The sequence below is a fragment of the Bufo bufo genome, chromosome 1 (genome assembly GCF_905171765.1).
Source record: "Bufo bufo chromosome 1, aBufBuf1.1, whole genome shotgun sequence".
In the NCBI taxonomy this organism is placed as follows: domain Eukaryota; kingdom Metazoa; phylum Chordata; class Amphibia; order Anura; family Bufonidae; genus Bufo; species Bufo bufo.
The window spans coordinates 98,221,748-98,249,368 of NC_053389.1; the positions used below are offsets into that span (position 1 = coordinate 98,221,748).

A 27,621-nucleotide genomic window follows, 5' to 3' on the forward strand; every position below is an offset into this window, starting at 1 on the left:
TGTTGTACAGCACACCTGCAGTGTAGTCGTCTTCCTGTGCCTAGAATCGGAGGTGTGCACTGGGCAATGGATCCTCTTTCCTCATCCACTAGTGTAACAATGCCCATACACCTTCAGTCCTTGTGGGGCAAACACTTGTTAGGCCGACCCCATCTCTCCTGACTCACACTCATAGTTCAGCTGATCGTGTATGTGATTTCAGTGAGGAGAGAGGAGAAAGCTGCTCCCTGACATGTTGGGTGCTTGGAAGAACAAAATGATAGAGATCCTTCTCTTCCCTGACATTATGTGTTGCGGGTTAGACTATCTACAGTTCCACCAAAAGCTTTGGTTCAGCCAGCAATACACTGTATATTGGGGCCTTAAAGGGTTATCCACCCCCCCATTACACCGTGCCCCTCACAATGAATATACTTACCTGGCGCCCCGCTCCTGGTCTCCGCCCCGCCGCTGCTGCTTCTCCCCGTGCGCGGATAGAGCGGTGTGAATCGGACTGTGACAGGGATGACCCTCCCTAGTGTCACCTGCGATGCTAGGGAGGCTCGACCTGGTCTCCGACTGCCACTGTTTTCATCCGTGCACTGGGAGAAGCTGCAGTGGCTGTGCGCGGACCAGGAGCGGCGCGGGGAGTCTGGTAAGTATAGTCATTGTGAGGGGCACAGCATATGGGGGAGCATTTTATAGTCTTCGATAACCCCTTTTAAAATTTACCAGTAGATTTCTTCTGGCATAGGTATGGCACCATTGTCCTATTTGCTGGTCATTTCAATAATCTTGAACATGGACTTCAGGGTCTAGTGACTTTCTTGAGGTGCTGGGTCACCCCAACATCTAGTTCTTTGAAAGTTCCTAGGTTTGTTAGTGTTTGCACCCATCAGATACATCTACATCCCCTGCGTATCCCATGACCTCTACAGGTGCATATTGTATAAGGGTGCATTTACATGACTGTATTTTCGGTCCACGGACCCATTCATTTCTATGGGGCTTCAAAAATGCAGACAGCTCACGGATGTCATCGGTGTTGTGTCCACATCCATGCGGCCAAGCCAAAAATGATCGACTATGACCTATTGTCCCTTTTGCAGACAGGAATAGGCATTTTTTTTTCAATGGGGTCCATGAAAAGTGCAGGATGCACACTGACTGCAGCTGTATTATGCGGATCCACAAAACTGATACTGTCATGTGAATGCACCTATGTGCTCATGCACACCGCCGTAGTTTTGGGCCACATTATTTGCGGAACGGATGTGGACCCATTCATCTGTAAGGGGGGCGCAAAAGATGCGCACAACACTCCCATATGCTGTCCACATCTGTAAGTCTGTTCCATAGCCCCACAAAAAAAATCAAAATGTCTTATTCTTGTCAGTTTTGTGGACAAGGATAGGACAATTGTAAAGGAGTAAAAAAAAAAAATATGCAGGCTCTCAGCCGGTAACCATGTTTTGCTTAACCATGAAAAACGGATACGGTTGTGTGCAGGAGCCCTTATTCAGTAGCTCTGCTCTCTCTTCGCAGTTGGCTCACAATGCCAGCGCATGTACAATTAATACTTGTTTTTTTTTTAATCAATTCTCTTTTTATAAAAAAAAAATGAGTAATAACGTATACGTAATGCAATTTGAGAACGTGCAAATCACAAGTTGTAATTTTTGAACAATAAACAACAATGCACTACGAAAAACAAGTGTACAGACTGGTCATGTTCTACAGCATATCACCCTACTTAATTAGTCATTCCTATCATTCCTATTGCATTGGTTCAGAATAGTAGGGGTTATTGGAATGTTTTCTCTCAAGATCGAGTGTATGACCAGGGGATGATGGGGGGGGGGGGGGGGGGGTGGATTCCTAATGTGGAAAGCATCTGACTTTGATTATGTCGGTTTACTTGGGGTGATTAGTCCTAAGTGAGGGTCTCAGAATGTGTTTGCCTGGTTTGTCGGTATTCCGGTAAAGGGTGTGTGTTAGAGGGAAGAAAGGAGGTCCGGCAATTTTGTGATGTTCAGTTAGTTACGGATATAGCCAAGCAATGGGTAGTGCTTCATTATTAGTCAAATTTTCTAAAAGGTTTCCATGGTCCCCATATCTTCAGGAACTTCGAGCGAGTGTGGGTCTACCAGTGGGCGAGCTCCTCAAACAGATATATCTGATCGACTTACTCTATCCAATCTGATATAGTTGCTCTTCCATAATTATGGAATTGGTAGTCTTGCTGCGGTGATAAGCATGGTAGGGAGATTGTTAGAAGGTTTGAGACTCATTGGATCCTAAATTGATTCTACTTTGGTGTCCAAAAGTGAGTTTGATGTGGCAGATTTTGTGTGATCTTCAAGCTGATCTCTAGAAATGAGCTATGCATGGGCAGTGCCACCAAATATGGGAGAGGGAACCCACGTCCGCCCCACATCTCCAGCATTGGGCGGGGATCTCCGGATTTATCCTATGAAGGAATTGTGGAGTTTTATACCACCTCGTCAGTAGTTTATACAAGTTTTCTTGTATTTTGATACATCTATTAAAGCCGTGAGAGTTGGCAAGTATAAAAGCCTTTTCTGGATCTGAGAGGCTGAACGAAAGCTCCCCCTCGAATGCTTCTAGGAAATAAAGCTTTGGCCGAGCATTGGATAAAGAAAACATATATGTTGGAGAAAGCAGTTTTTTGGGTAATTGGGTCATTTTTAGTAGGTTCTCCTACCAAGAAAGGGTTCTGTTTTGAGTTGGAGGTAGAGAGATGCGCCTAATGTCCCTGCGGAAGTCTAATAAGTGGAGGAATGGCGCTTTCTGAACCCTGGGAAGATCTAGAAGCTTTTCCCAGTTTAGCCCACCGTCCGTTGGAGAAATCTCACTTAAACAGTGATTTGCCAAGAGATGGTTTTTCTATGTTAGGGTGCAAATGGGATTGTAGTAAGTCCAAAGGAGTGTTGGGATGAGGGAACCGGAGTACCTGTGTTTTGTAAAGGTAAGTCCAAACATTTATCATGCTCCTCATCAGAAAGGATGGTGATGGTCCCTTATGTGAGTGCGGGCGGATCAATTAATACTTGTTTGTGCCTTCTTTTTGGCAAACCTTAATGGTGTTAATTTTTTTTTTTTTGCCCCGTAGCTGAAATCTTTTCTGAAGGAATGTAAAGTGTCCAATTACTGCAAGCCGATGCGCCAACTGCTGGAGAAGATCCAGGAGAATTCGTCCTACATAACGAGCAAGAGGCAGAAGTGCGCCTTTGGGGTGTCTGACAGAGCCGCTGTGGTAAGTTCTTTGTATCCCATAAACCCTGCCTCCTCCCAGAATGCATCAGGCCAGAATCTCTGCGATGTGCGGCGAGATCAGTCCTAAATCTTAGCTCTTCAAATTCACTGGAAAAAAGATGACATTTTCACTAAAATATTAGGCAACAGTCATTTCTCAATAAACTGTTTTAGTATTCCCTATTGGGTGGATGCACACGTGGCTTATTGGTACAACTGCGAGTTTGTCCGCAGAAAATCTGCCACGAAATCCGCATGTGTTATCTGCGGCTTTTGATGAGGATTTCGGTGTAGACTTGCTGCAGATTTTTACCCTTTGTCGTGCCTAGGGTGAGATCTGCTTCAGTTATGTGGCAGACACGCATCTGGATCTGTATGTCACAAATGCAGATTTTTCAGCAGATTTGCTACAGACTAAATTATAGCGCCATGTGTGAATGCAGGGTTTAGGGGAATTTTGAGGCATAAAATGGCAGAGAATACAGTTTTTCTTAGTTGTCCATTGACTTTAAAGGGGCTGCCTGGGCTACAGATATTGATTACTTATCGACGGAATAGGTCATCAATATCAGATTGGCGGGGATCAGACTCCTGGCACCCCCACAATCTGCTATATGAAGGGGCGCGGCGTCTCCCTTGTAGAATCGGTGCAATGTAATAATCTCATATGGTGGGGGTGGGGGCGGTTGTGAGTATCACTAGAATATGACCCCAATGTCTGACAAGTGGGAGTCCCAACTCTGGGACCCGCACCTTATCTTTAGAATGGAGCCCGCAAAGTGAAGGAGAGTGGACAGCACATGCGCAGCAGCCCTCCATTAATTTCTAGCAGCGCTCCACTATTTCCATCTGCCCAGTTCATAGAAGTGATTGGAGTGGTGGCCGTGCTTGTGCAGTGCACTTCCCATTAATTTGTATGGGACTTTCGAAAATAGTTGAGCATGCGGCTCCGTTCTACAGAGTTGGGACCCCCACCTATCAGACATTGGGGGCATATCCTAGCATTATACCTCCAATGTGTTCCCTCTCCTACTGTGTCCTTCTCCCATACCATGTAGATTGTAAGCCCTCACGGGCAGGACGCTCTCTCCTTCTGTACCAGTCTGTAACTCGTCTTGTTCATGCTTAGTACAATTGTCTGTATTATCTATGTATACCTCTTCTCATATGTACAGCGCCATGGCATGAATGGCGCTTTAATGATTAATAATGTATGAGATGGGCCAACCTCTTTAAATGGGAACCAAAAACCTATTTTTAAAAAACACGAGACTGGTACAGTTCGCCCTCTTGATCAATAGGATGATAACGCAGCATAACCATATACATGTGCAGCCGATAAGAGCGTTTATTACTGGGGGCACTGGGAAGGCTTTTCCTGTGGTCACACTGTGTAGTGTAGCAAGTATAGAGTTACCCTGTATCTGGTATATACAACAGAACCTGACCTTCTGTCCTTTAGTAAGTGTCATATGACCCAACCCTAATTATCTAACCCCCCCTCCCAGCCCTGGACCCTCACGTAAGGTAAGACCTCCCATGCATTACACTGCAGTACATTGCAGGCACCTCTGTCTCCAAAGGGAGCAGATAAATCCTGATAATTAGCATTGTGTTTGCTGGCTGACGGAGCCTGATCTCCTCTGCAACCTTAGAACAGCGCACACGGATGTAATGCCTTCATAAATATTTTAATGGCAGACTGCTGGTAATATAAATCAGGGGGCTGGGAGTGCCAGAAGCAGTCCGTAGACACTCTGGCACCACCTCGCAGGGACAGAGGCAACGGGAAAGTGTCAGATCAGAGACACCCACGTGTTGTGGTCTCTGCAGCAGGATGAAGTAGTGCTGGGGAATTGCAGGTGGTGCCACGAAGTAAGAAGACGCATGGCTCTAGCCGTACATAATAGATGGGACCGGATTTGTCCTCTGTTAAGAGTTGATTAATTAATCTAGATAAAATAGCTTTGGCATTTTGCATGGGGACAGAATGTGCTGCCGCTTCTGCTAAATTGGAGACTCTCTGTCGTATGATGCCGTGTAACTGAGCCTCATGGGAATTATAAAGGGGTGTTGTGCTTTCAGCAACTAAAGCGCTATCTTAAATGGACAATTTCTACAACTTTCTAGTGAACTTTCTGTATCAGTCCTGGGTTTCAAGATCTCTGCTTGCGGTCATTCAAAGGGTCCTTCATTGTTTCCCTCCAGTGGATAGACACAGAGGTACTTGGGTCGTTACAGGACATGCCTCCGGCATTTGTCCTGTCACGTGACCAAGAGAGGTTTTTATCTACAGTGAAAGTTCCTATTGGATGACAGCAAGCAGTGATATTGACAAGCTGGAGGAAAATTGGGTTCCTTTACATTACACAATGAGTAACCTTGCTGGGCCCGACATCTGCATATGGGGACTATCGTAGCTCCTCTGGGGTTTGTCGCCCAGCTTTCTCGGTCAACTAAATTGCAAATCTGCCCAATTAGACAGAAATCTGGGGGGGGGGGATGCAGCGTGACTAGGCACATTTCTGTTCGTACATTTGATGTCTTTGTTCATGTCTCATTAATATCAGTCTGTTCCCCCGTGACTCATTCCCATTCGTATGCCTCCTGTGGTGCTTACGCATGTGCAGTCTAGTCTGACGGAAATCCTGGGGCTTCCAGTTGTCAGATGACGTCAAGAGCCCCTGTGGGGACTATGGAGTACTCACAGCGGAGACGGACGCTCTCCGAGGGCTTCATTAGTGGAGAGAGAGCGAGGAAGCGAGAGGTTGTCCTGTGTTAGAAGGGGAATATGGCAACTGCCATTTGTCTGAAATTTGTGTAACTGCACTCCAACCATTTCTATATAATTTAATTACATTATATAATATAAATCTATATACACATGCTGTATCCTTAAGTGATTAGACGGCCAACAGATATTGATGACCTGTTCTCGGGATAGGTCATCAGTATCAGAACGATGAGGGTCTGACACCGGCCACCCCCACCGATCGGCTGTTTTGGTGGCAGTGTACAGAGCTGGCACCCATCAAATAATAGCTATATCACTTCTATGGCTACTTTATGAGGCCACTAGTTCATATGCAAAATATTAAAGGGCTTTTCCATGGATAGGTCACCTGCATCCGATCGGTGAGGGTCCGACACCCAGAACCCCTGTCGATCAGCTGTTTGAGAAGGCATTGACGCTCACAGTAGTGCTGTGGCCATCGCGCAGCCCTGCCCCATTGACGGGAACCAGGCTGGCCTGCGATACCAAACACTGCAGCTATCAAATAGACGGCCCTGTGGCTCTACTGCCGGTGCCTTCTCAAACAGCTGATTGGCAGGGGTCTCGGGTGTCAGACCCACTCCCATTGAGAAGATACTGATGACCTCTCCAGATAGGTCCTAATTAGTCCATAAAAAGTCCCGGAAGCAGTACACTGTGTAGTGGCCGTACCGGGGTACTGCAGCTCAGCTTCCATTCAAGCGCCGGCACCAGAAACTACACCGTATATGCAGTCTTCTGCCTCCACTCTGTACACTGAATTGTCTCTGGTGCTGCAGCGCCCCCAAAAGGGGTGACCCGTGGGTGTCCCTGGTGTCAGACCCTTACTGATCTAGAAGACAGGTCCTCAATATCTGTTGCCTGTAGAACGCCTTTGCTTAAAAATAAACATCTGCTGTAGCTTGGGCTATAAGACCTTCATGGTCAAGCTGTGTGCTCATCCTTGACTCTTAAAGACCGAGCTGAATCCAGGAATGTGATCGCTCCGTTGAAATATTCATCACTCAGGAACTTTGCAAGCTCCGAGCCCCTGCATTGTACCTCCCTGCGGTGCAGGAAATACAGAAATCATAAATGCCTGCTCTGGTCTGCTGCATTTTTAGAAACCCTGTGTTATCCATACATGTTTCTAGTGGTAATGACATTGGGTTTCTCCGGCCACGTCTAACATGTGTGGGTATATCTGTAAAATGTACGCTTTGGATTTTGGTGTTTAAGTGAGGTTTGCTAAAACTTCATCCACTCTGCTGGTCCTGCGATACACTGCGGGTTTACTGCGCGTGAATCTGCAGGGTATCCGTCCCTTGACCCTGTTTTCATCAGGTTGGAAGACCTGAGGGTCTGTTGACTCAATGAGAGAATGTTCCTAAGAAAATTGGTCTTTTCTCGAATGTTGTCAAGTTTTCAGTAACAGAAATATCTAAGCGCTGCCAAAGGGGTTTTATTGCTTGAAAGAACCTTTCAATTTAATAAAATATATATTTTTCTTATCAGCTTAAATGGGAAAAGCAGACCAAGGAAGAAGGTACCCCACTGACTAAGTATTACACCAACTGGAAGAAACTTCGGGAGAAGGAAATTCAGCTGGAGATAAGCGGCAAAGAGCGGGTAAATATTCATATTCCCAAACAAGTAATAAAATGCCACCCGTTGATCATTTCAGTATGACCATCGATGGCTGAAGGTAAACTGAATGGACCCTATGGTGTATGTCCACATGTAGGTTCCTGCATAAGGGGGTATTGCAGCGTGCTATCTCTTTATACTTCAGCCCTGAGGATAGCGCCATCTGGTGGCTCACTGGTAGCAGTCCTGCCAGGGCATTTGAGGCTTTGGGTTTAGCTGTAAATGCATCCATTGGGTTTGGACGTTGGCATGGTATTTATGTGGGCTTTCTGTGCGTCCTCCAGTTTTGCATATTGATCAGTTATAGATGGTGACTGGTGCCCATGCTTGTGTTGGAGATAGGTTAGGGACAGATCTGATTTTAGACCACAGAGGAGAGCAAGCTGCCGAGTGCAGGCCTGGAATTACACAAACCATAAAATCGATGCGTTCTGGACATTGCGGATGCCGTCATCTAGGTTTTTCCACTGCAGAGTTATGTGGTGTGTTTCCATCTTCCCTTCCTGGAGCTGGCGGAGCGATTCAGTTCAGATTCGTCATTGAGCAGTAAGTGTCTTTATGGGTTTGTGTGTGAACATCATTCTCTGAGGAGTTAAGAGCTTGGCTGCCTCCCCTACATGACTGTCATGGGATTTCACTGCTTATTTACATAATGCTAATCCATTGCAGGAGCTCACGGCTCAAGGGATTAGAGGACTGTAAATCCCGGCTGTGCTCCTCGTCGCCAGCAGGGGGCAGTGTTCTCTGTTACAAGGTGGTAGAGGTAGGACCACAGAAAGGAGCTGGCGGCCAGTAAAGGTTATTCTGTAATCTGTACCCTATGGAAGTGCAAGGAAATAGCTGACGTGCATGCTAGTTGTTGTAGTCCAGTTTAGAAGACTACATTGCTGATGAGCTGAGTAGCAATTAAGGTGATTTATCATGAGTTTACAGCATTCACTTTATGTAGCATTCACTTAACTTTTGCAAATTGTGCCGATGGTTTGCTGACATTGACCTCTCTGGTCAGATGATGCACTTACACACTGCGGATTTTGTTGCAGAAATTCCCAATATTGAAAATCCGTTCCATTCACTTGAATGGGGCTTGCAGAAATCCACGTTCATGCTGCCACGTTCAAATTCATCGAACTTTCTGCAACAAAATCCACAGCGTGTGAGTGCACCCTAACTAGTAGGAAATTGCATAGCGGCAACTACCTAATCTTTTATTGTCCTCAAAATCACTTCTGGTGGCAGTAGGCTTCCTAAGATCAGAACAGGATATTTGTAGCAACTTCAGATTCCCCATGATTGTCTTGAGTTCCCTTCAGAAACTTATAAATAAGGGATTTCCAACCTGCAAGTCTACAGCTGTTGTAAAACGACACATATATGCTTGGCTTGGCAAAGTCTGCATGTATTCTCAATGGGGAGGGTAGTGTTAGCTGCTGCCAGTCACCTCCGGTGGTGGCTTATCTGCCCTGAGAGGGTTGGCCAGTCCTAAATTTGTTCATTCGGCTAATATTAATCCAATTATGGCCAGTTTAAACCACATACCCTCTACATGTCATCTATCCAGTATCAATAATGGTGATTAGTTAATTTGTACTGCTTAATGGGGTTGTTTCTTCTCCTCCGAGCCATTGCAGCTAGGACATAATGTTATGATTGGTGACAGAGTACCTTTACCCCACGTGACAGCTGCAGCCAGTCACTGGCCTTAGTGGTATAGGGCATAAGACTGTTGAGGCCAGTGATAGGCTGCCGCAGTCACATGGGTATATAGACACATGACTGCTGCAGTAGGGAGGACAGAGTGGAGGCATGGAACAGGAGGGGGGTTTGGGAAAGTAAGTATACCATTTTCTTACGAAAATCAGTGAAACAGCAGTTGTCGCCAAGTTCTGCGGATAATCAAATTTTCAAGCACCTAGCTCTAATCTGTGGCGTGTGGGGGAGGGGCATAGAAGCAAATTTTTTAAACCACTTGAGCCGTATAAAATCAAATGAAGTCGTGTGGGATGATTTATGCAATGCTTTTTGTTCTTCGATGTGCCATCTATTGGCACTTGCCCCACACGGAGAGGGAATGCTTGAACTGAGAGACCTAAGTTATCGCTCTGGCAGTTGGCTACATGCTTAGGCCAAAATGTCAGTGATGATCAACGGTACGTGTCCCAGTGGTTGGGAGAATAACAACAAACTGGAATGACAGCAAGAGGTGCAGAGGAAAACCTCAGCACGGACATATGAACTGATTAGAAGAATGGCACGCTGTGATCCATTCTGTACTGCAAAGTGAAGTTAGTTGTCACATCCCAAGCCTAGGGCGGCAAACAGTGTCTACACAAACCATCAGAAGGTGTCTGCATTACATTGGACTATTATCCAGATATCCAGCTACAGGTGTTCCACTGACCTCATGCCACCGCTCTCAAAGGCTATCCTGGTGCACAGCAAGATGGCAACGGAGGCTGGAACGGAGGTCTCTGCTCTTTGGCAATAAGTCTTTATCGATAAGCTTTTGTCACTGATGCAGTGATAGTTAGAACAGTCCTACTTTCAGGGTAATGGTGTTTTCAACAGGATAGCGCCAGGCTGTATGTTGGAGTGAGCAGCCTGCGTGGCCTAGAAGTGCTACCATGGCCTGCAGCGTCTCTGGACTTGTCTCCCATTGAGCACATCTGGGAAGCATTGTCCGTCAATTGCAAAGGAAGCTGCCAGCAGTGGATGTACAGGCGAAACTCGAAAAATTAGAATATCGTGCAAAGTTCATTTATTTCAGTAATGCAGCTTAAAAGGTGAAACTAATATGAGATAGGCTCATTACATGCAAAGCGAGATATCTCAAGCCTTTGTTATAATTTAGATGATTATGGCTTACAGCTTATGAAAACCCCAAAGTCACAATCTCCGGTACCCTTTGCTCAGGGTTATGGGTTAATTAGCTGACTAGAGCCTAGAATAGTGAACCTTTTCACAAAATTCTAATTTTAAGGTGCATTAATGCAATTCCTTTTAATTTGCATTACTGAAATTATGGACTTTTGCACGATATTCGGATTTTTTTCGAGTTTTACCTGTAGATGATTTGTATGCCCAAGTGCGTTCAGTGTGGCAGAACAGTCAGTGTTTCTGCGTGTGGGGCTCGTACTCTATACTGAATGATTAGCGATATTTAGATTTCCATAATTCCCCAATTTTTCCTTCTTGGTGTTGCTATTCCAGTGTTGAGGAGTGTACAGCACGCACACCTGAATTTCTGGCAGACTCGTATTATTTCCACCTTTTGCTCTATCCATATTTCGTGTAACTTCACTGGTCTGTCATCAAGCCAAATACTGACGTGTCATCAGGGAGGGAGTCTATAGCGTCAGCACACTTTAGCAGTGATCAGCAGGCGTTTAGATGCAAATGTTTTTATCACCTGCTCGGTCCAAACCATCTCTGCGTCAGCAGCGTTCCAGTACATGCTATTTGTACATGCTGTGCTGATTGAGTGGGAGCTGCAAACACTTGAGGAGCCGAGCGGAAACATGTCTATTAATAAGACCCGTCTCCTGCTTTCCATTCAATGTGGAAATCTGCACATTTCAGGAGGTACAGGGGGTATTCAGGTTTTATGTATTAAAATCTTCATCTTATATATTAGGGAATTGCATGTACAGCTAGTCTCAAAATATCCTGAGGATAGGTCATCAATAGGAGAAAACCGGACAACCCCTTTAAACCCAGCAGCAGCAGGGAGGATTAGAGAAGCAGCGCCGGAAGCCGCAGGGGATAAAATAGGGGAGTGTGCCTTCTTTTATTATTTTATAACCGTTAACTGGGAAGGGGGGAGGGTATTTTTTGTATATGTTGGACATCGCCTTTAAAGGGAATGTATCACCTCAAAAAAATAAATAAAAACTCTGCCAGTTAAAACTAGACACACACCCTGTTTTTGTAAGCTCAGGATAGGTCATCAATATGTGATTGGTGGTGGTTCGACTCCTAGCACCCCCTGCCAGTCAGCTGGTTGAAGAGGAGGTGGTGCTCATACGAGCACTGCTCCCTCTTCAAGATTACACTGTGCGTCGTCTCCCCTGGGGCAGCGCAGTTCTTACACTACGCCTCCCAGATTGTAATCTTGAAGATGAAACCGTGCTCGTACAAGCGCCCCCTCCTCTTCGACCAGTCGATCGGCGGGGGTGCCGGGAATCAGACCCTCACTGATCAGATATTGATTACCTATCCTTAGGATAGGTCATCAATATTACTGGCTGCCCAACCCATTTAATAAATCCATTTCATAAATCGCTGATGAAGTGATGGCAGCACACCCTAGAAGAAGTCGGTGTCATTTACACTAGAGGTGTCCGTGATCTTTAGATAGCATTCAGCCAACAGCTGTTCCTCCCCCCCCCCCCCCCCCCCAGGAGACATGTTGACTTAGCTGTGCACATTTTTCATACCTGATCCTTCTTTTCCTTGACATCTGCTGCAGAGGAAGTATCGTGACGTCATTGTACATATTATTTGGCCAGTTCTCACTTTAATATGCACGCACCCCTCAACCTATTGCAGCTCTCGGTTGTACATTGCCATAATATGGCACCTGGACTTCTATAGGACTATTCCTCTGTATGCCTCCATCACGTCCCTTTTTTTCTTGCTGTTGCATTCTGTATGAGAAAATTGAGGCAATTACATAATACAATGCTACATGAGGCACCATATGGCGGCAAGCAGAGTGTCTCCATATAGGCATGTGCACGAGGCCTTAGACTTGTGGCCTGTGCTGAGATAATGAGCCCATAGGTTTGCAGAAATTGTGGCGAGTGTTGCTGTCCCTATAGGAGAGCTGTCGATCTGTGCGAGAGCGGGGTCTGCTGTAGGTAAATGTGAGGCTGTCTGCGGTGCCTGTACACGTCTGTGCGTAGGTGAGTGTGTGAGAGCTTTCGTCTCTCGTCAGTGCTAATAATTACAGCGCTAAGCATTTTTCCTGGAGCTTCTAACAGCCTCTAATGATGCCGCTGTGGAAGGGTGGCAGCAGTCGTTAGCTCCTTCATTAAGAGCAGCAGATTAACGAGCAGAGGGCTCAGCTACTTCAATAAGAGGGAAAAAAATAAAATAGAGGAAATAAGATGCCGGCTTGGGAGTCTCTTGCGGGCTTCCTGTTATCTCATTATCGTCTGGTTATTAACGAGGGGTAGGAGCGATCTGACAGGCAAGAGGGGGCAGCGACTGATGAATCCCCCATTGTGTTCTGGAGATTACATAATCCAATTTTTTCAATCTGTCTATCCTCGCGTAAAACCGGACGGATCAACAGTTGCACCTTTTATAAACGGCTTCTTTTGTTAGCGGAAAATTTTCGCGTTTAATTAAATTTAGCGGATTACCTATTCAGATTCACCATGTACCAGACGGCCTTTTAAGTTCTGGCTGTAATAAGAACTTCGCTGCAGATTACAGTACCAGGCAAGTGGATGACATATTTGCACATCTTTTCCACAGCAAATCCACAGGCGTGCTGCAGATTATCAAATCCACAGCAGTTTTTTTTTTTGTACTTTATGGAGAGAGAGAAAAAAGTACACCACCTTTTTGTCAAGTTCCATTTTGCTTAATAATTTGCAACTTTTCAGATTTTTCTAATACTTTCGCCACGTTTCCAAAAAGTGGGCAGGAGGAGGTAGGCTGTGGGTAGATTTGCAGCCGGACTCATTTAAGAACATGTGTGCCGGCAAACTGGCTGGAGTAGATTCCTGTTCTGGCGCACGGACAGCAGAAGTTGTGACTCCTATTGTGTTGCAAACTGTGCTGTGGATTCGCTTCTTGTGGACGTGCCCTAATTCTCGGCTATGTCGTATGCACTCCTGGAGAGAGGAGAATATCTGTACTATAGCACTCAGTGTGGCATGCCTCTATATAAGATCATATGTGCAAGTATGCAACACAGATCCATAATGTGCAAGGTGCCTAATGTAGTTTTCAAAGGCCTCCCCTAGATAAAAGGAAAATCAGTAAAGACTCTGGGTTTAATGAAAATGATTGATCCTGTCACTGTATGTTCACACAAGCATGGTGTAACTAGCAAATTTCCAAATCGCATCGTTTAAAAAATCTGCCTGCATCCACCTGAAAAAAAATGCTGTAAAATCATGGCCACCAGGGGTCTCCCTTCCCCCTAACTTGCAGTCCACTGCCTGCTGTCAGGCAATATCCGTCCCTGGTAAGAGACTGAGAAGACGGCTGAGAGGAAGTGGGAGCGTGTCCGATTGAATCGAGCAATTCGATACCAAAAAATCCTCAATGCAAATTTTTTTGCATCGAGGATTAGTTTGTCTCATGTGACCACAGAGCGGGAGTGAAGCGCTTGCTATTACTCACCGCTCTGTGGTCACCCGCCGGCCCGCACCACACACATAATCGGATTAATAAAATTAATTCATCCTTTCTTATTCTGGCAATGTCATTTTATGGCTGAATCGACATCTTGATATGTTCTAATATGGCACCAGCGCTGATTTGTTTTCTTGCTTCTCCCCCAGATTTTTTTTGGCGCCGACGGGAACTTTTCAGGCGGAACTAACAGTGTTCTGCATGAGAGGCGGGGGGGGGGGGGGGGGGGGAGGGGAGAGCATTTCGTCTGTGCTGGTGGTAACATCTATTCTGCCTATGCAGGGTAAGGGGCTATGGGACAGTGTTGGGAGTCCGGACTTGCCCAGCTAATAGTGCAGGGAATGTATGGAGCAGGCTGCTGGAGTAAGCCCACTCTATACACGACTGGTGCCTGCTGTATAATGCAGCAGACACCCGATCGCAGGGATTACAGGGAACGGCAATCACGCTGAGCCCCGTCATTTAACCCCTCTGTTGCAGCGATGTGGCTCCCTCTGCCTTCTGATCAGAGCCCCTGCAGTGAAATTATGGGGCTCTGATCTATTACCAGGGCAGCCTGGCTGCTTCTGAAGCTTCCCAGGCCTGCCAAAGTAAGCTCCCTGCTAAGCTGTGCAGGAAGCATGTCAAAACCCCATTCACCCTAATAGAATCTCTATTAGGGGGAATGGGACAAGGGATCAAAAGAACCCATCAGATTCTAGCCCCTTTATAAAAGCAAAAAAATGAACTGAAATAAAACCTAACATTTTAAAAGTTTAAATCTTCCCCCTTTCCCAATTTTCTGTTTAAAAAATAAAACATAATAGGTATCGCCTCGTAGAAAAAATGTCTGAACCATTATAATCGTTTTAATTTCCTGTGCGGTGAGCGCCGTAACGGGGAAAAAATGAAAAACGCATCACATGATTTACTGTTTTTATTCACATGGAGAATACTGCATCTGAAGGAGCATGCCATGATATTTTTGGAAATAATCTATGCCTGTAATGTATTACATATACTCTATTAATGGTACCTTTTTTTTTGCTTTTCCTTTCCTAGATGGAAGATTTGAATTTCCCAGAGATCAAGAAGAGAAAACTCGAGAAGAAGGAGGAAGATAAGAAGGAATTCAAAGACCTGTTTGAATCTGACAGCGATTCGGAAAGTGGCGAAGGGGGTCTGTCACTGAAAGGTAACTAAGCTTGGCTCTCCTGTGCCAGCGTCCTCCGGTGGTGAGGACTGTCGTAGCACTGGAAACGGTCTCCGTTGTTTTTCCTGCTGAAGTGCCCCATGTAACCACTTCACTGCGAATGCAAACTTTGCACATTGTCCTTAACGCACATAGAAAACTCTTTGCCCCTCTTGAAATATTGATGTGAAAACACTTGTATTTTGGCAGGGGCAGTCAGATACAAAAACATTTTGCCAATTTTCTAAAACCTGCTGGTAATTGCTGCTACAGGCTGTCCTCTCTATCTGGGGTTGATGAGTCTTTAATTAGCCCTAAAGGAAAGCGGTTTGGGCGGCATATTCTTTAAGGCTTATTATTGTGCTCGTCCTCCGCTTTTGGACCCTAATTTCAGAAGTAATTAAGGCGGCAATGAGCCTGATGCAGATGTGAAACCTGTCGCCTCGCCTTATGAAGAAAAAAAAGTACTTTTTAAGCAGGCTGTTTATCTGTGCTGATCCTATTACCACGTAGATTGTGTATTATTTTAGTGGCCTAAATAAGCATCTGCATTTAGAAAAATAAAAAGTGACCAAATAACCCGTCGGCATGTGACAGCCAAGCCTCTACTGTTTTAAAGGTCACAATCTGACTTGTCACTTATGTCATGGGTATTCGGCTTACTGAGACCCCAACCAATGACAGAGTGAAGAGGCAAGAGTGCTTAGCGGATCGATATGGAGAGCCAAGCAGAGCGCTATACCGGCTCATAGGCTATGAACATGTCTCCTACAAGCTGCTCACAGCTGGTGGGGCTCTCACCTGATCGCTTCTCACCCTCTCTCGCAATAGGTGGGGGCCCGTGACCATTGAGATTTCTAATATGTCTTTAAATGATACTACCACCTCGGTTTTTCTTTAGGCTACCTACTCCTATATTTAGGTTATTCAATACCTTATATTCCTCTGTCCAAGGTCTGGTTCTCCTCTCATCTATGAGAAAAGGGATGAGCGAGTCGTCACAATTTGTCATTTTTTAAATTTTATAAATTGTGTTCGTTACAAGGACTTGACACCTGAGCCCAACTTTCCATTTTGGTCCCGACACCATACTTGTGTCTCGTCTGTCTGTTCGAGGTCAGCCTTATGTTCAGCAGATAACTTGGGACTTCACATTTTCTTCCTGCAGTGTATGTAGATGATGGTGGTGGCTTAAAGGGCTTATCCGGTAATTAATATTGATGACCTATTCTCCATATAGGTAATCAATATCAGATTGGCAGGGGCCTGACACCTGGGATCCCCACTGATAAGCTGTCAGAAGAGGTCAGTGCTCTTTGAGTGCCGTGGCTTCTTCCTAGACCATGTGATATCACATGGTCTATCGGTCACAAGGCCTAATTGCAGCTCAGCCCCATTGAAGTCAATAGGGCTGTGCTGCAATATCAAGCACAGTCGTCTGTCTAGTGTGTAAAGAAATCTTAAGGCTGCATTCACACGTCCGTGGTGTGTTGCGGGTCCGCAACACACCAGCCCGGCACCCCCATAGAAATGCCTATTCTTGTCTGCAAGCTGCGGACAAGAATAGGACATGCTCTATCTTTTTGCGGAGCTGCGGACCCAAAATCAGGGCCGCGCACCGCAAATGCGGATGCAGACAGCACACTGTGTGCTGTCCGCATCCATTCCGTCCCCATAGAGAATGAATGGGTCCGCATTCGTTCCGCAAAATTGCGGAACGGATGCGGACCCATTTTGCGGACGTGTGAATGGAGCCTAAAGGTGATGTCTCTCCTGGAACATTGCTGGCTTCTCGCTCAGCTATTTTCGAAAGTCCCATAGAAATGGAGGGCAGTCGCAGGAGCTTCGTTCTAGAGATGGGTGCGGGTTCCAGTGGTGAAACCCACACCCATCTGACATTGGTGGCGTATCCTAGTGATATGCCGCCAATATTCGAAGTGAGACAACCCTTTTAGGCATGTCCTGGCTTCATTTTCCTTGCATACTTATCCACATAGACTTGATTATCCAACCCCACTGATGGCTCCATCTACTCTTTGCATCAGTAGGAAAAATTTTTAAAATATTTGGCAATAGGTTGTGATCTGTTTGGGACATATATCTGAATGTCACTCATAGCTTACCCTCATCATGAAGCGGAAGGGCCCAACTCTCCATCTGTGGGCTATGTAAACTCCTGCAATCCTTGGCCGCTGCACCTATATGGCACAAGATGACAGGAGGGATGTGATTCACACACGTCCCCTCTTTCTGTGCTGCCCCTGGACAGTTCCTCTTCTGAACATATTTACCGGAAGCATGGAAGAGGATCCACCCACCGGCAGCACAAAAATCTTCACCATCTTGCGACCTATGGACGCAGTACTGGAGTATTGTAGGTGTTTACATAGCCCACATATGGGGACCAGGGGGTCGTCTTCTGCGTGGTGGAGGTAAGATACAATATGACCTACAGACAAGAGGCTGTTGGAAAATGTTTAGTAATTGGCCAACCCAAGTCCTTGGTCCAGTATTTAAGCCTCTTCTTGCTTTCACACAAGGATTCCTCTTTCCCCTTCTTTATTTTCCATCTCCGCATTGTGCATTAGGGTTTTTTTTTTTGTTTGTTTGTTTTAAGTTCTCCTTTGTGATCTTTTTGGGAATTGTTACAGCATTTTCTTGTCGGTGTTTCATGTTTTTGCACTCCTGTTATCTCCATGCTCTTGTTCTCTGTCGGGTTTCACATTTCAAGATAAATCTCGGTTCTCTCTTGTAAGCTCAGAAAACCAAGTTTCCTAAGAGATGTCCTCTCAATAGGCTGAGGGGGGTCTTTTTCCTCTCCTGTGGTGGGACAGGTCTAGAGCGGTGACCTCTGCAATGACTTCACTGTAGCCCTCAACATCCCACCTCACGCCCACACAGCAGCCTGCGTGGCTTGCCAAAAATCTGTTGTTAATTCTGTCTGTAGGTCCCACACAGGCCTCTGTGACCGCAGGTGGACCTTCCTTTTGTAGCTCATTACCCCTTAGGGGATGAGAGATAATTTGGAACATCTGTCTTAGAGGGCCTAGACTGCAGCACGCTCTACATTAGTCAGATGTCTGCTTTCAGTGCACAGTATGGGAGCTTTGCCTTGTGGAATAACCATGGGAATGGCTCGCTTGGCCAAAGATTTGTTTTTATGGGAAAAAAGGAACCAACCTTTAAACCAGCATATGAGAAACGGCTATCAAATGGAGAAAAACAGAACTGGATCGCACATCCACAATCTATGCTTTGATCTAATTAACCTCGCTTCTCAGTGCAATAGTCAGTGTACATCCCCTATACTGCAGGCTTATGCAAGAGGCATTAGTGTACATTTTGATCAAAAGGCATAAGCCCACTCACTGTGTCGAGGTTTCCTCTGAGTGGGACATACTCTAAACTTGGCGTGGCGACCCCTAAATCTGGCACGGCGACCACCAGCTCCATAGCACCGCACCAGCAGGCGGCGGGACCCAGTAGCCAAACGGCACCCCTGCTGTCTGGCAATGCCACCCCGGCACTGGGCCCCACCTACCCACCAGTGCAACACCACAACAACAATGGCCTGGTACTTTTTTGTGTGCCGGTCTAACTGAAGGGAGTTTATAAACACATGTATATACATAGCTCGTGTAAGCTGTCTCCTCTGAAGCAGCGAGGAAGCCGCTTGTGACAGATCTGTGCCGGAGCACACCGTGCAGCCAGGGCTTATTAATGGCTCTTCCAGCACGGCCGGATGTTCTCCTCGTCAGGTAATTAGCAGAGAGGAGTGGGCAGCTGGAGTATCCGTGAGAGCCTCTCTAATGAGCACCGCGCGAGTGCTTACTGGTGGCGCTCTAATGGACGTTGGAGACCTGGCTCGTTACTCTGCCCGCAATCACCTCGCTCTGTAGGTTTATCTTCTCGCTGCTCTTGCTGATTGAATCCCTCCGTTCTCTTCTCACATCCCCCGTTTCAGATTTCACTTTTTTTCTTTTTATACTTTTTATTTTTCATATAATGTATTCTGTCACTCCTCCTTCATCCCTGCTGATCTTTCTGTCTGTGCTTTTTCATTTCGTGCCTCTTGTCTGGTCTCTCGAGCATTTCATGGTGTTGCGCTCTCTCGTTCACATTCTCGCTTCCTGTCATCCAGACTTGGCGTTCGCACCCTGCCGGATTTATGTTTTTGTCAGGACACTGCACACGCAACACATCCGCATTGTGAGGAACATTTGGGTCCCTGGCCTCAACGGCACCAGTCTGCGTTGCCTGACCTGGCTAGCAATGTCGCCCACCGTAATACTCGGCATGCTGCTATCAGACGGCTTCCACACACTGGGGAGCACAAACCAGGGGTTAGACTTGGAGGAAATGTTATGGCAAAGACACAACCCATTTCAGAATGTGGCCCCTAGGGTAATCTGCTGACCACCCTTCATCCCTGGTATGCATGGCAAACGGCTCGTTTTGCCAGGATAAACTGCAGCCAGGAACCTTCCAATCTGGCTCATAAAGGGTGGGTCCCTGCTGACACCCCCATCCACTTGGTACCCATAGGGCCAATGGGAAGGGGCTGTCTTCATATATAATCCATTTCAATTAAAGGAAACCTAAGTCCTGGTGATGTCATAATCTTAAGGCTTTCACCTATAACATATGGCTTCTGGGAGGCCTGGACCATATTGATGCTTGAAGTTGCACACAATACCTACTCCTGTATTGCTGCCCAACTAGGAAGATTTGCCGTTCAGGCGCCTGGGGAACCTGGTGCTTAGAGGTTATGCCACGATTGATGTAAGAAATCAGACTCTCAATCACTTTCCAACAAAGCTAGAACCAGGAACCTGAGATCTCCACAGTCACTGCTCCATCTGTTATGCTTGATTTTATTTCAGGCTTGCAGCTCAGGGGCGTTTCATTTTCCCTGAGGCATGCCCTTTCTCAGGGGCGTGTCCTTTCTGCTGCAGCTCTTTGCCTGTATCAGTCACAGCTTCTAACAGAAGATTTGGCTGGTGATAGTTGAAGATTTAAACTGACCGTGTTCAAGCACTTCAGTGAGGTGGACAAAAAGAAAATGGAAACTAGGAACAGTAGGTGGCGCTATACAGATACAATTTATTGAATAGCTCAGAGGCTGTACTACATTTTTATTTATATGCAATTAAAGCATTGAGATCCAGCGGCTGTAGAATATTGTTTGTGGGGCGATCCCTCTTATTGGTCGTCAGCCAAATATGTCCAGTTGGGTCTGGTTTTTTTCCTCCTACACATAAATATCGCCAGTTTTGTCCATTCTTTGTGTTGTATTGGAATCTCAGCCTTTTCAGGTGAATGGGACGGAGATGCCGTGGGGCGGATGGGGGAAGGCCCAGACCCTTTTATTTAATCCTTTGGCAAACCTGTGGCCTCATGGCTCACCTAGCAGAAAAGTCGCATGTGTTGCTCCTGTGAAGTAAGCCGGATGATTTAAAGCTGAGATTACACGGAGAAATTTTATAGCGCACCAGTATGTTTTTTATAATGCGTTACCTTGAAGACTCCATTCACACGCTGCATATTTGGTCCGTATTTACGATTTTGTGTTTTAAATCCAAAACCCTAATTGGGTTCTAGACACAAGGTCCTACACCCGGGACCCCCCGCCGATCAGCTATTTGAGGCCCTTCTATCCGTTTCCCATAGGTCCAGTGACGCGACGGCTAGTATCACTGCCCTGGGCGCGGCTAGGCTCCGTTCACTTGAATGAGTGGGGCCATTGATCCTAGTCGTGACGTCTCTGGACCTACAGGATACAGAGAGCAGGCCCTCAAATAGCTGATCAGCGAGGGTCCCGGGTGTCGTACCCCCGCCGATCAGATGCTGATGATCTATCCAGAGTATAGATATTCAGTTAAAAAGAACTGCAGAACCCCTTTAATGGAGATACTTTATACTGCTCTTCTTGGCATCATTCTGATGTAAAATACTGATCACTTTCTAACCTTTATTATTCATGGTTATTTCTGGATTATTTTTATTTTTTATTTTTTTGGGGGGTGGGTGTAGATTAGAATAGCCCTTTTACATTTCAGGGGAAACAAATGGATATATTGACATGGTCTGCCAGGAGCACTAGTGGAGACTTGGCTTGAAAGAGGTTGTCAAAAATGAGAAATATTGTCGGTATATATTCCTTGAACAGCGCCACCCTTGCCTATGGGCTGTGCCTGGAATTGCAGCTCAACCCCATTTGACCCCATTAAGGCTTATAAGTTGTGCGCATAACATAATTAACTTTCTTTTTTTATCAGGAAAGTCAAAATCAAAGAGCGCGGATGACTCATCTGATGAGAGCTCTGAACTAAGCAGCGAGGGAGAGGAGGGCGAGTACGAGGTGGAAGACGATGACCGCATGGATGGTGAGGCTTGGAAACTGTTAAAAAATAATAATACTTGGGGTGGAGATGTGTTAAAGTTCATTCCAAAAACAGTGCAACATCTGTCCATGAGGAGTTTCTGGTATTGCAGCTCAGTTCCATTGAATTGAATGTGGCTGAGCTGTAATACTACACCCAACCAGTGCGCAGGTGTGGGGCTGTTTTTTGGAGGAAATCAGCCATCTTTTTCTAGCCATGGCAAACCGCTTGAAGGCTGGCATTTGTTAGTCTCTATAACAAACCCAGCTGGCATACGATGAGGCAATAATTCTGGCACATCTTCAGCAGTTCTGTGTTAAAGGGCTGTCTCACTTCATCAAGTGGCATTTATCATGTAGAGAAAGTTAATACAAGGCACTTCCTAATGTATTGTTGTTATCCATATTGCTTCCTTTGCTGGCTTAATTTATTTTTCCATTACATTATACACTGCTCGTTTCCATGGTAACGACCACCCTGTAATCCAGCATCGGTGGCCATGCTTGCGCACTATGGGAAAAAGAGCTGGCCCCCCTGGTGGATCGGACCGCGGGAGCTGACATAAGCAGGCACTTTCCTATAGTGTGTAAGCACAGCCACCATTGATGGATTGCAGGGTGGTCGTAACCATTGAAAGGAGCAGTGTATAATGTGATGGAAAAATTAATCCAGCCAGCAAAGGAAGCAATATGGACAATCACAATACATTAGTAAGTGCCTTGTATTAACTTTCTCTACATGATAAATGCTACTTGATGACTTGAGACAGCCCCTTTTATGTGTCGGGCTGTGGGTGATCCGTTCACTTTTTAAGGTGGAACAAAAGTCACCAATTTTGTCGCCAAACAGCACTTGCGATAAAACTGGCGTACACTTAGGGTCCATTCACACGTCCGTTGTTTCTTTCCCAATCTGTTCCATTTTTTGCGGAACAGATCTGGACCAGATCTGGACCTATTCATTTTCAATGGGTCCTGAAAAAAAAATCAGACATTGAGCTGTCCGATTTATTTCAGGACCCATTGAAAATGAATGGGTCCAGATCTGGTCCAGATCTGTTCCGCAAAAAACGGAACAGATCAGGAAAGAACCAACTGACGTGTGAATGGACCCTTACGATACATTTTCCTACTGGAGAGGTGAGATTTTCTACAATATTTTTATGATTTCTCATTTTCAGCTTTCACTATGTGTTTAGTTTTCACATTTGGTTTTAGAATTTTCCTTTATTCCCAGTGGCAAACAAGTCGTTTTGAGTTGAGGGAGTTGTAGGAATCCAGAGGCATTAAGGGGTTAATGCGGTACAGCTGGCCGGTAATGAGCTGTGGAGGCAGCGCGGGACAGAACGCTTTATCGCAGGCCCTGTGTCATTAATCACCAGATACAGGGAGAGCGAGATCTGGCAGGCACACCGCACTACTGCTCCCCCCATGTGCACATTTACATAGCCCTATACTCATCCATCCGATCACACAGGCAGCCTCCTCCCCGAGATTACTGACACTTCCCAGATTCCGGGCACATGGAGCGGAGGCAATGGGAAGGATTCGCCTGTTAATGAGCTTCGGCTTTCTATTCCCCAGTATCGGATGCATCAGGCTGAAGAAGTATTACAAAGGCGCAATCTTTTTCCTGAGGGCAATATCACTATATATAGCGGTAGCATACATAGCGCAGTGTGCAGATTTCCAATAAACTTTCTGTATCAGTTTTTCATGGTTTTTCTTAAAGATCTGGCCTTTCTATCGTACAGTAGAAACCTGCATTGTTTACTGACGAGGATACAAATCTGTACTGGTCATGTGAATATCACCCACTTACAGCCGCCATTACAGCCGCATCCCGTAATGAGCGATGGCCTGATAAACTGGTGCTGAAATTACACTGAAGGCTTGTAGAGCTGAATATTATACGAAACCGCTGACACCAGAATGTCGCTGTGGATGGGCTATCCCATGGTAGATGTAAAATATGAAAATAGGACTTTTTCTCACAAAGCTAGAAACTAGCCCTGTACCTCACATGGGTTCAGAGATTGCCCCATTCATTGCTCCATTTTCTTTACTAGACTCTCTTCAGGCTGGCTGCTGGGGGGGGGTTCTTACTACAGCAACTCTCTCCCTGTCACAGCTCGGGAGGAGGGTATCCTTTCTGCAGCAGCTCTCTTCCTGTCACATATCAGGGGTGTGTCCTTTCTGCAGCAGCTCTCTTCCTGTCACATATCAGGGGTGTGTCCTTTCCGTTGCAGCTCTCTCCCTGTAACTGTCACAGTTTATAACACTAGATAGATAGGGTGATAGGGCTGGTGGCATTTAATAGTTGAAAACTGACCATGTGCGACCATCTTAGTAGGCAGACATGCACATTACTATACAGATTAACACCAGGGGGCGCCACTATAATGAAATGAAGAAAATATTCTTGCAACGGAAAGCAAATTACCAAAACTTGTTTTCCATGGTGAATTATACTAGTATAACCTTTTAATGGTGGCACATGTAAAATACAAGAGTGAAACTGGATCGCACATCCTCAATACTATGCTTTGATCTAATAACTGTTTCTCAGCGCACTTAATAGTGGCACAGCCCTTTTGGAGGATGAAGGGGTACTATTAGCGCAGAGTGCATGAAACCCTGGCATTCCGTAAACCAATCTAAAATAATAAAATTATTGTTTGACTGTTCCAAATTATCAAAAGGCACACACCTCTTAATAAATGTGGTGACTGGACTGTCCTACTTGTCAACTTGACAATTCATACCGAGGCAAGTCCAGTTTTCACATTACTTTACAATTTTTTGATAAGCAAGGTGAAAAAAAATAAAATGTTAGGATATGCCCCCATTGTCTGATAGGTGCGGGTCCCACCTCTGTGACCCGCACCTACACTGAGACTGGAGCAGGGAAGGTGGTGGCCGGAGGACCCTAGGTTTTCCGGGGTCCGGCCACCGCCAAGCGCCCTCCCCATAGGATTGAATGGGAGATCTGGGGACTGATGGAATTTTTCCGCGGCCACATAGAAATTAATGGAGGGCATATGCGCAGTGCGCCCTCCGCAATCTTCATGGGTCCGTTCTTGATGTAGGTGCGGGTCCCAGAAAATGGGGGCATATCCTAGCGATATACCCCCATTGTTTCAGATGGTAATAGCCCTTTAATAAAGGTCATTGAATTTTAGACTTGCGTATTTTCAGGTATTATATTCTATAGACTGGTCAAACAGTGTGCCCATCCCCACAGACCCTGTGCCCCTCTTCTCATGAGCTGCGCCTAGGCCATGTGACCAATGAACATGACATCACATAACCTAGTAAAAGCGAACACCGCTGCCTTCTCAATACCTGATTGGTATTTGTGGGTTTGGTGGACCAAGAAAGTCCAAGAAAAACGGACAGAGTAACGGGCGCAAATCCACAACCAATGGTAGAAAACAATTTGGTTTATTCAGGATGACAACGCGTTTCGGGGTGCATGACCCCTTTGTCAAGTCTGGTGGATCACAATGGAGCCGCTCGTATCCCAGCACGTGGGGCGTCTGTTGCGATCGATTCACCAGGTGAATCGATCGCAACAGACGCCCCACGTGCTGGGATACGAGCGGCTCCATTGTGATCCACCAGACTTGACAAAGGGGTCATGCACCCCGAAACGCGTTGTCATCCTGAATAAACCAAATTGTTTTCTACCATTGGTTGTGGATTTGCGCCCGTTACTCTGTCCGTTTTTCTTGGACTTTCTTGGTCCACCAAACCCACAATTCCCATACTCACCCGTTCGGCGGTTCGGCACCGACCGAAGGGTGTTTGGACAAAGCCGGCAGCACCAACCAACCCTTACGAGCACTCAGCCTTAATTGTAGTTGCACCCAATTGGTGCAACTCTAACAGGTGAGCATATTACCTCCTATATGATAGGAGAAACAATCGTTTACATACTCACCCTATGAGCGCCTTCTCTTTTCTTTTTTGTCTACAACCACAATACCTGATTGGTGGGAGTCCTGGACGCCGGACCCCCACCGATCAGATACTGATGACATATCCAGAGGATAGGTCTTAACACTTTGAAACCCCTTTTAAAGTGGTTCAAAGGAGCAGCTTCACTTTACCGCATTGCCAGAAAGTGAAATGATTCCATGCACACAAGTCATGTCTGATATCAACTTGTTCATTTTTAGTTGCAAACTGCACAAAGTCTCATCCGTGGAAGACAAAAGTGAATATATTTTTGTAAGAAATATATACCGTATTTTTGTAAGTTGTGATTTGTTCCCGGGCAGTGCCACACATTACACAGATGACTATAGGCGGTTTTGTATAAGGGGTAAATCCTCATGAGAAGGAGCCTTTCCTTCAGACGCACATCTGGCTGCAGAGCTTGTCTTGGGCAAGTGTCCTTTCTATCTGGATGCTGCAGAAAGCAGCGATAAATTAATGAGCGCCGAGATTAATTAGTGATGAGCCACCCTAGGCAGGCTTGTTCCTTCCTGATAAAGCAGAATTTATATTTGCTCTTCCGCCCACAGGGGAATCGCAGGATGAAGATGAGGAGGAGGAGGGAGAAGCTGATGCCCACAAGAAAAAGATCCAGAAGAAGACTAAGGGGGCGCAGCGCCTCTCTCAGGCCGACCTAAAGGAACTAGCCAAAGGGGAAGAAGATATTGTGCAGGATCTCGAATTCTCAGACGACGAGTAAACATGCGCTGGGTGTACCAGTAACCCTTTGTCTGCCGGATACTCGCTGTGGTCGGGCTTTTGCAAGGGTCCTGCAGATTTTACCACCTTCGTGAGACACCCGGTGCCATCTTTCGAACTGCTGTGCGGTATAATTTGCAGCTTGGCAGAGAAAACCAGCCCAGTCATAAATTCACGCAGGAAACCTATACCATCCTTCTGTATTGTCATCCTAATATGCCCCGCATCCCACGATCCATCACTGAGAGCAGATGCAATGATGAAGTGTTACAGGATGCGGAGAGAGAGCGCGGCGATTAATATTTCAGCGCCTGCGGGTTGCGCACAGTCACAGTGCTGTTACCTTACTCTGGGAATATATGATTCTGTTGCCATGATTTGGGGCCAGCTATGTATTCCTTCAGTAAGTAAAAGGTCCCAGGGACGCCACATGTCAGCCACCTGCTGAATGTTAACTCTTTCAGCCACCGGCAAAAATTGCACTTGATAATTTCACATGATGCAGATACTGCTGCTGGCGCCTTGCATTGGATGTGATCGTATGGACTGTCTGGTCTGGTCTTGGACGTGTCATTTTGTACAGAATGTGTGTTATTTTCTTTTTTTTTTAAATACAAGACCCACAACTTTTCACATTTGTTGAGTGTTTATTTCATCTATGGATTCTTGTGAAGAAACTTGTGTGTTTCAGTTAGGGGAGTAAGGCCGAATGCACACGTTCGTGTTCCGCGGCCGTGAGCGGTCCGTGGTATGCCGACCTGGATACCTGCTGACAGCAGGAGCGCACGGCGTCATGGTTGCTATGACGTTGTGCGCTTTATGCTGCCGCTGCACTACAGTAATACACTCATATAGATCATACGAGTGTATTACTGTAGTGCAGCAGCGTCATAGCAACAAATGACGCTGTGCGCTCCTGCTGTCAGCAGGAATCCAGACCGGCATACCACGGATTGTTCACGGCCTTAGTTTGTAAAACCTGCCATACACCTGAGCCATTTCCTTGAGATTGTCATAAACACGCATGCTCAATTCTGCCAAGCATGCATGTTTATTTCAGTTGGAAATGAAAACTTGAAAGCCAAAGTACCAATATCTTTCTCTCGACATGTTACTGTTGTTGGACTGTCCCCACACATGAGATTGCAGGCCGATCCAGCCAAAATTGGCAAGTATGGCTGACTTCTGTCTAAAGAGGATAGCCAGCTTAAAGGGGTTGTCTTCCTTGGTGGTCAGTGTGTGAGATGTCCACCAAGATACCCCAAATTTATCATAGAACATGAGTCACAGTGTTACATTTGGGGCATCTTTAGACTGCTGTAAGTTTTGGGATTAGTAAATCTGTCC

At 45.9% G+C, this 27,621-nt stretch overlaps 1 protein-coding gene across 1 annotated transcript in view; it reads left to right on the plus strand.

Annotated features, from left to right (window-relative positions):
* NOC2L (NOC2 like nucleolar associated transcriptional repressor) overlaps window positions 1-26,734 on the plus strand; it is a 108,362-nt gene extending 81,628 nt beyond the window's left edge. Inside the window, exons 15-19 of the mRNA XM_040427124.1 lie at window positions 3,113-3,256; window positions 7,523-7,636; window positions 15,065-15,197; window positions 21,473-21,580; window positions 26,106-26,734. Coding sequence (XP_040283058.1) covers window positions 3,113-3,256; window positions 7,523-7,636; window positions 15,065-15,197; window positions 21,473-21,580; window positions 26,106-26,275 — 669 coding nt within the window. The 3' untranslated portion in view covers window positions 26,276-26,734. The remainder of the gene's footprint in view (window positions 1-3,112; window positions 3,257-7,522; window positions 7,637-15,064; window positions 15,198-21,472; window positions 21,581-26,105) is intronic.
* The last annotated feature ends 887 nt before the right edge of the window (window positions 26,735-27,621 follow it).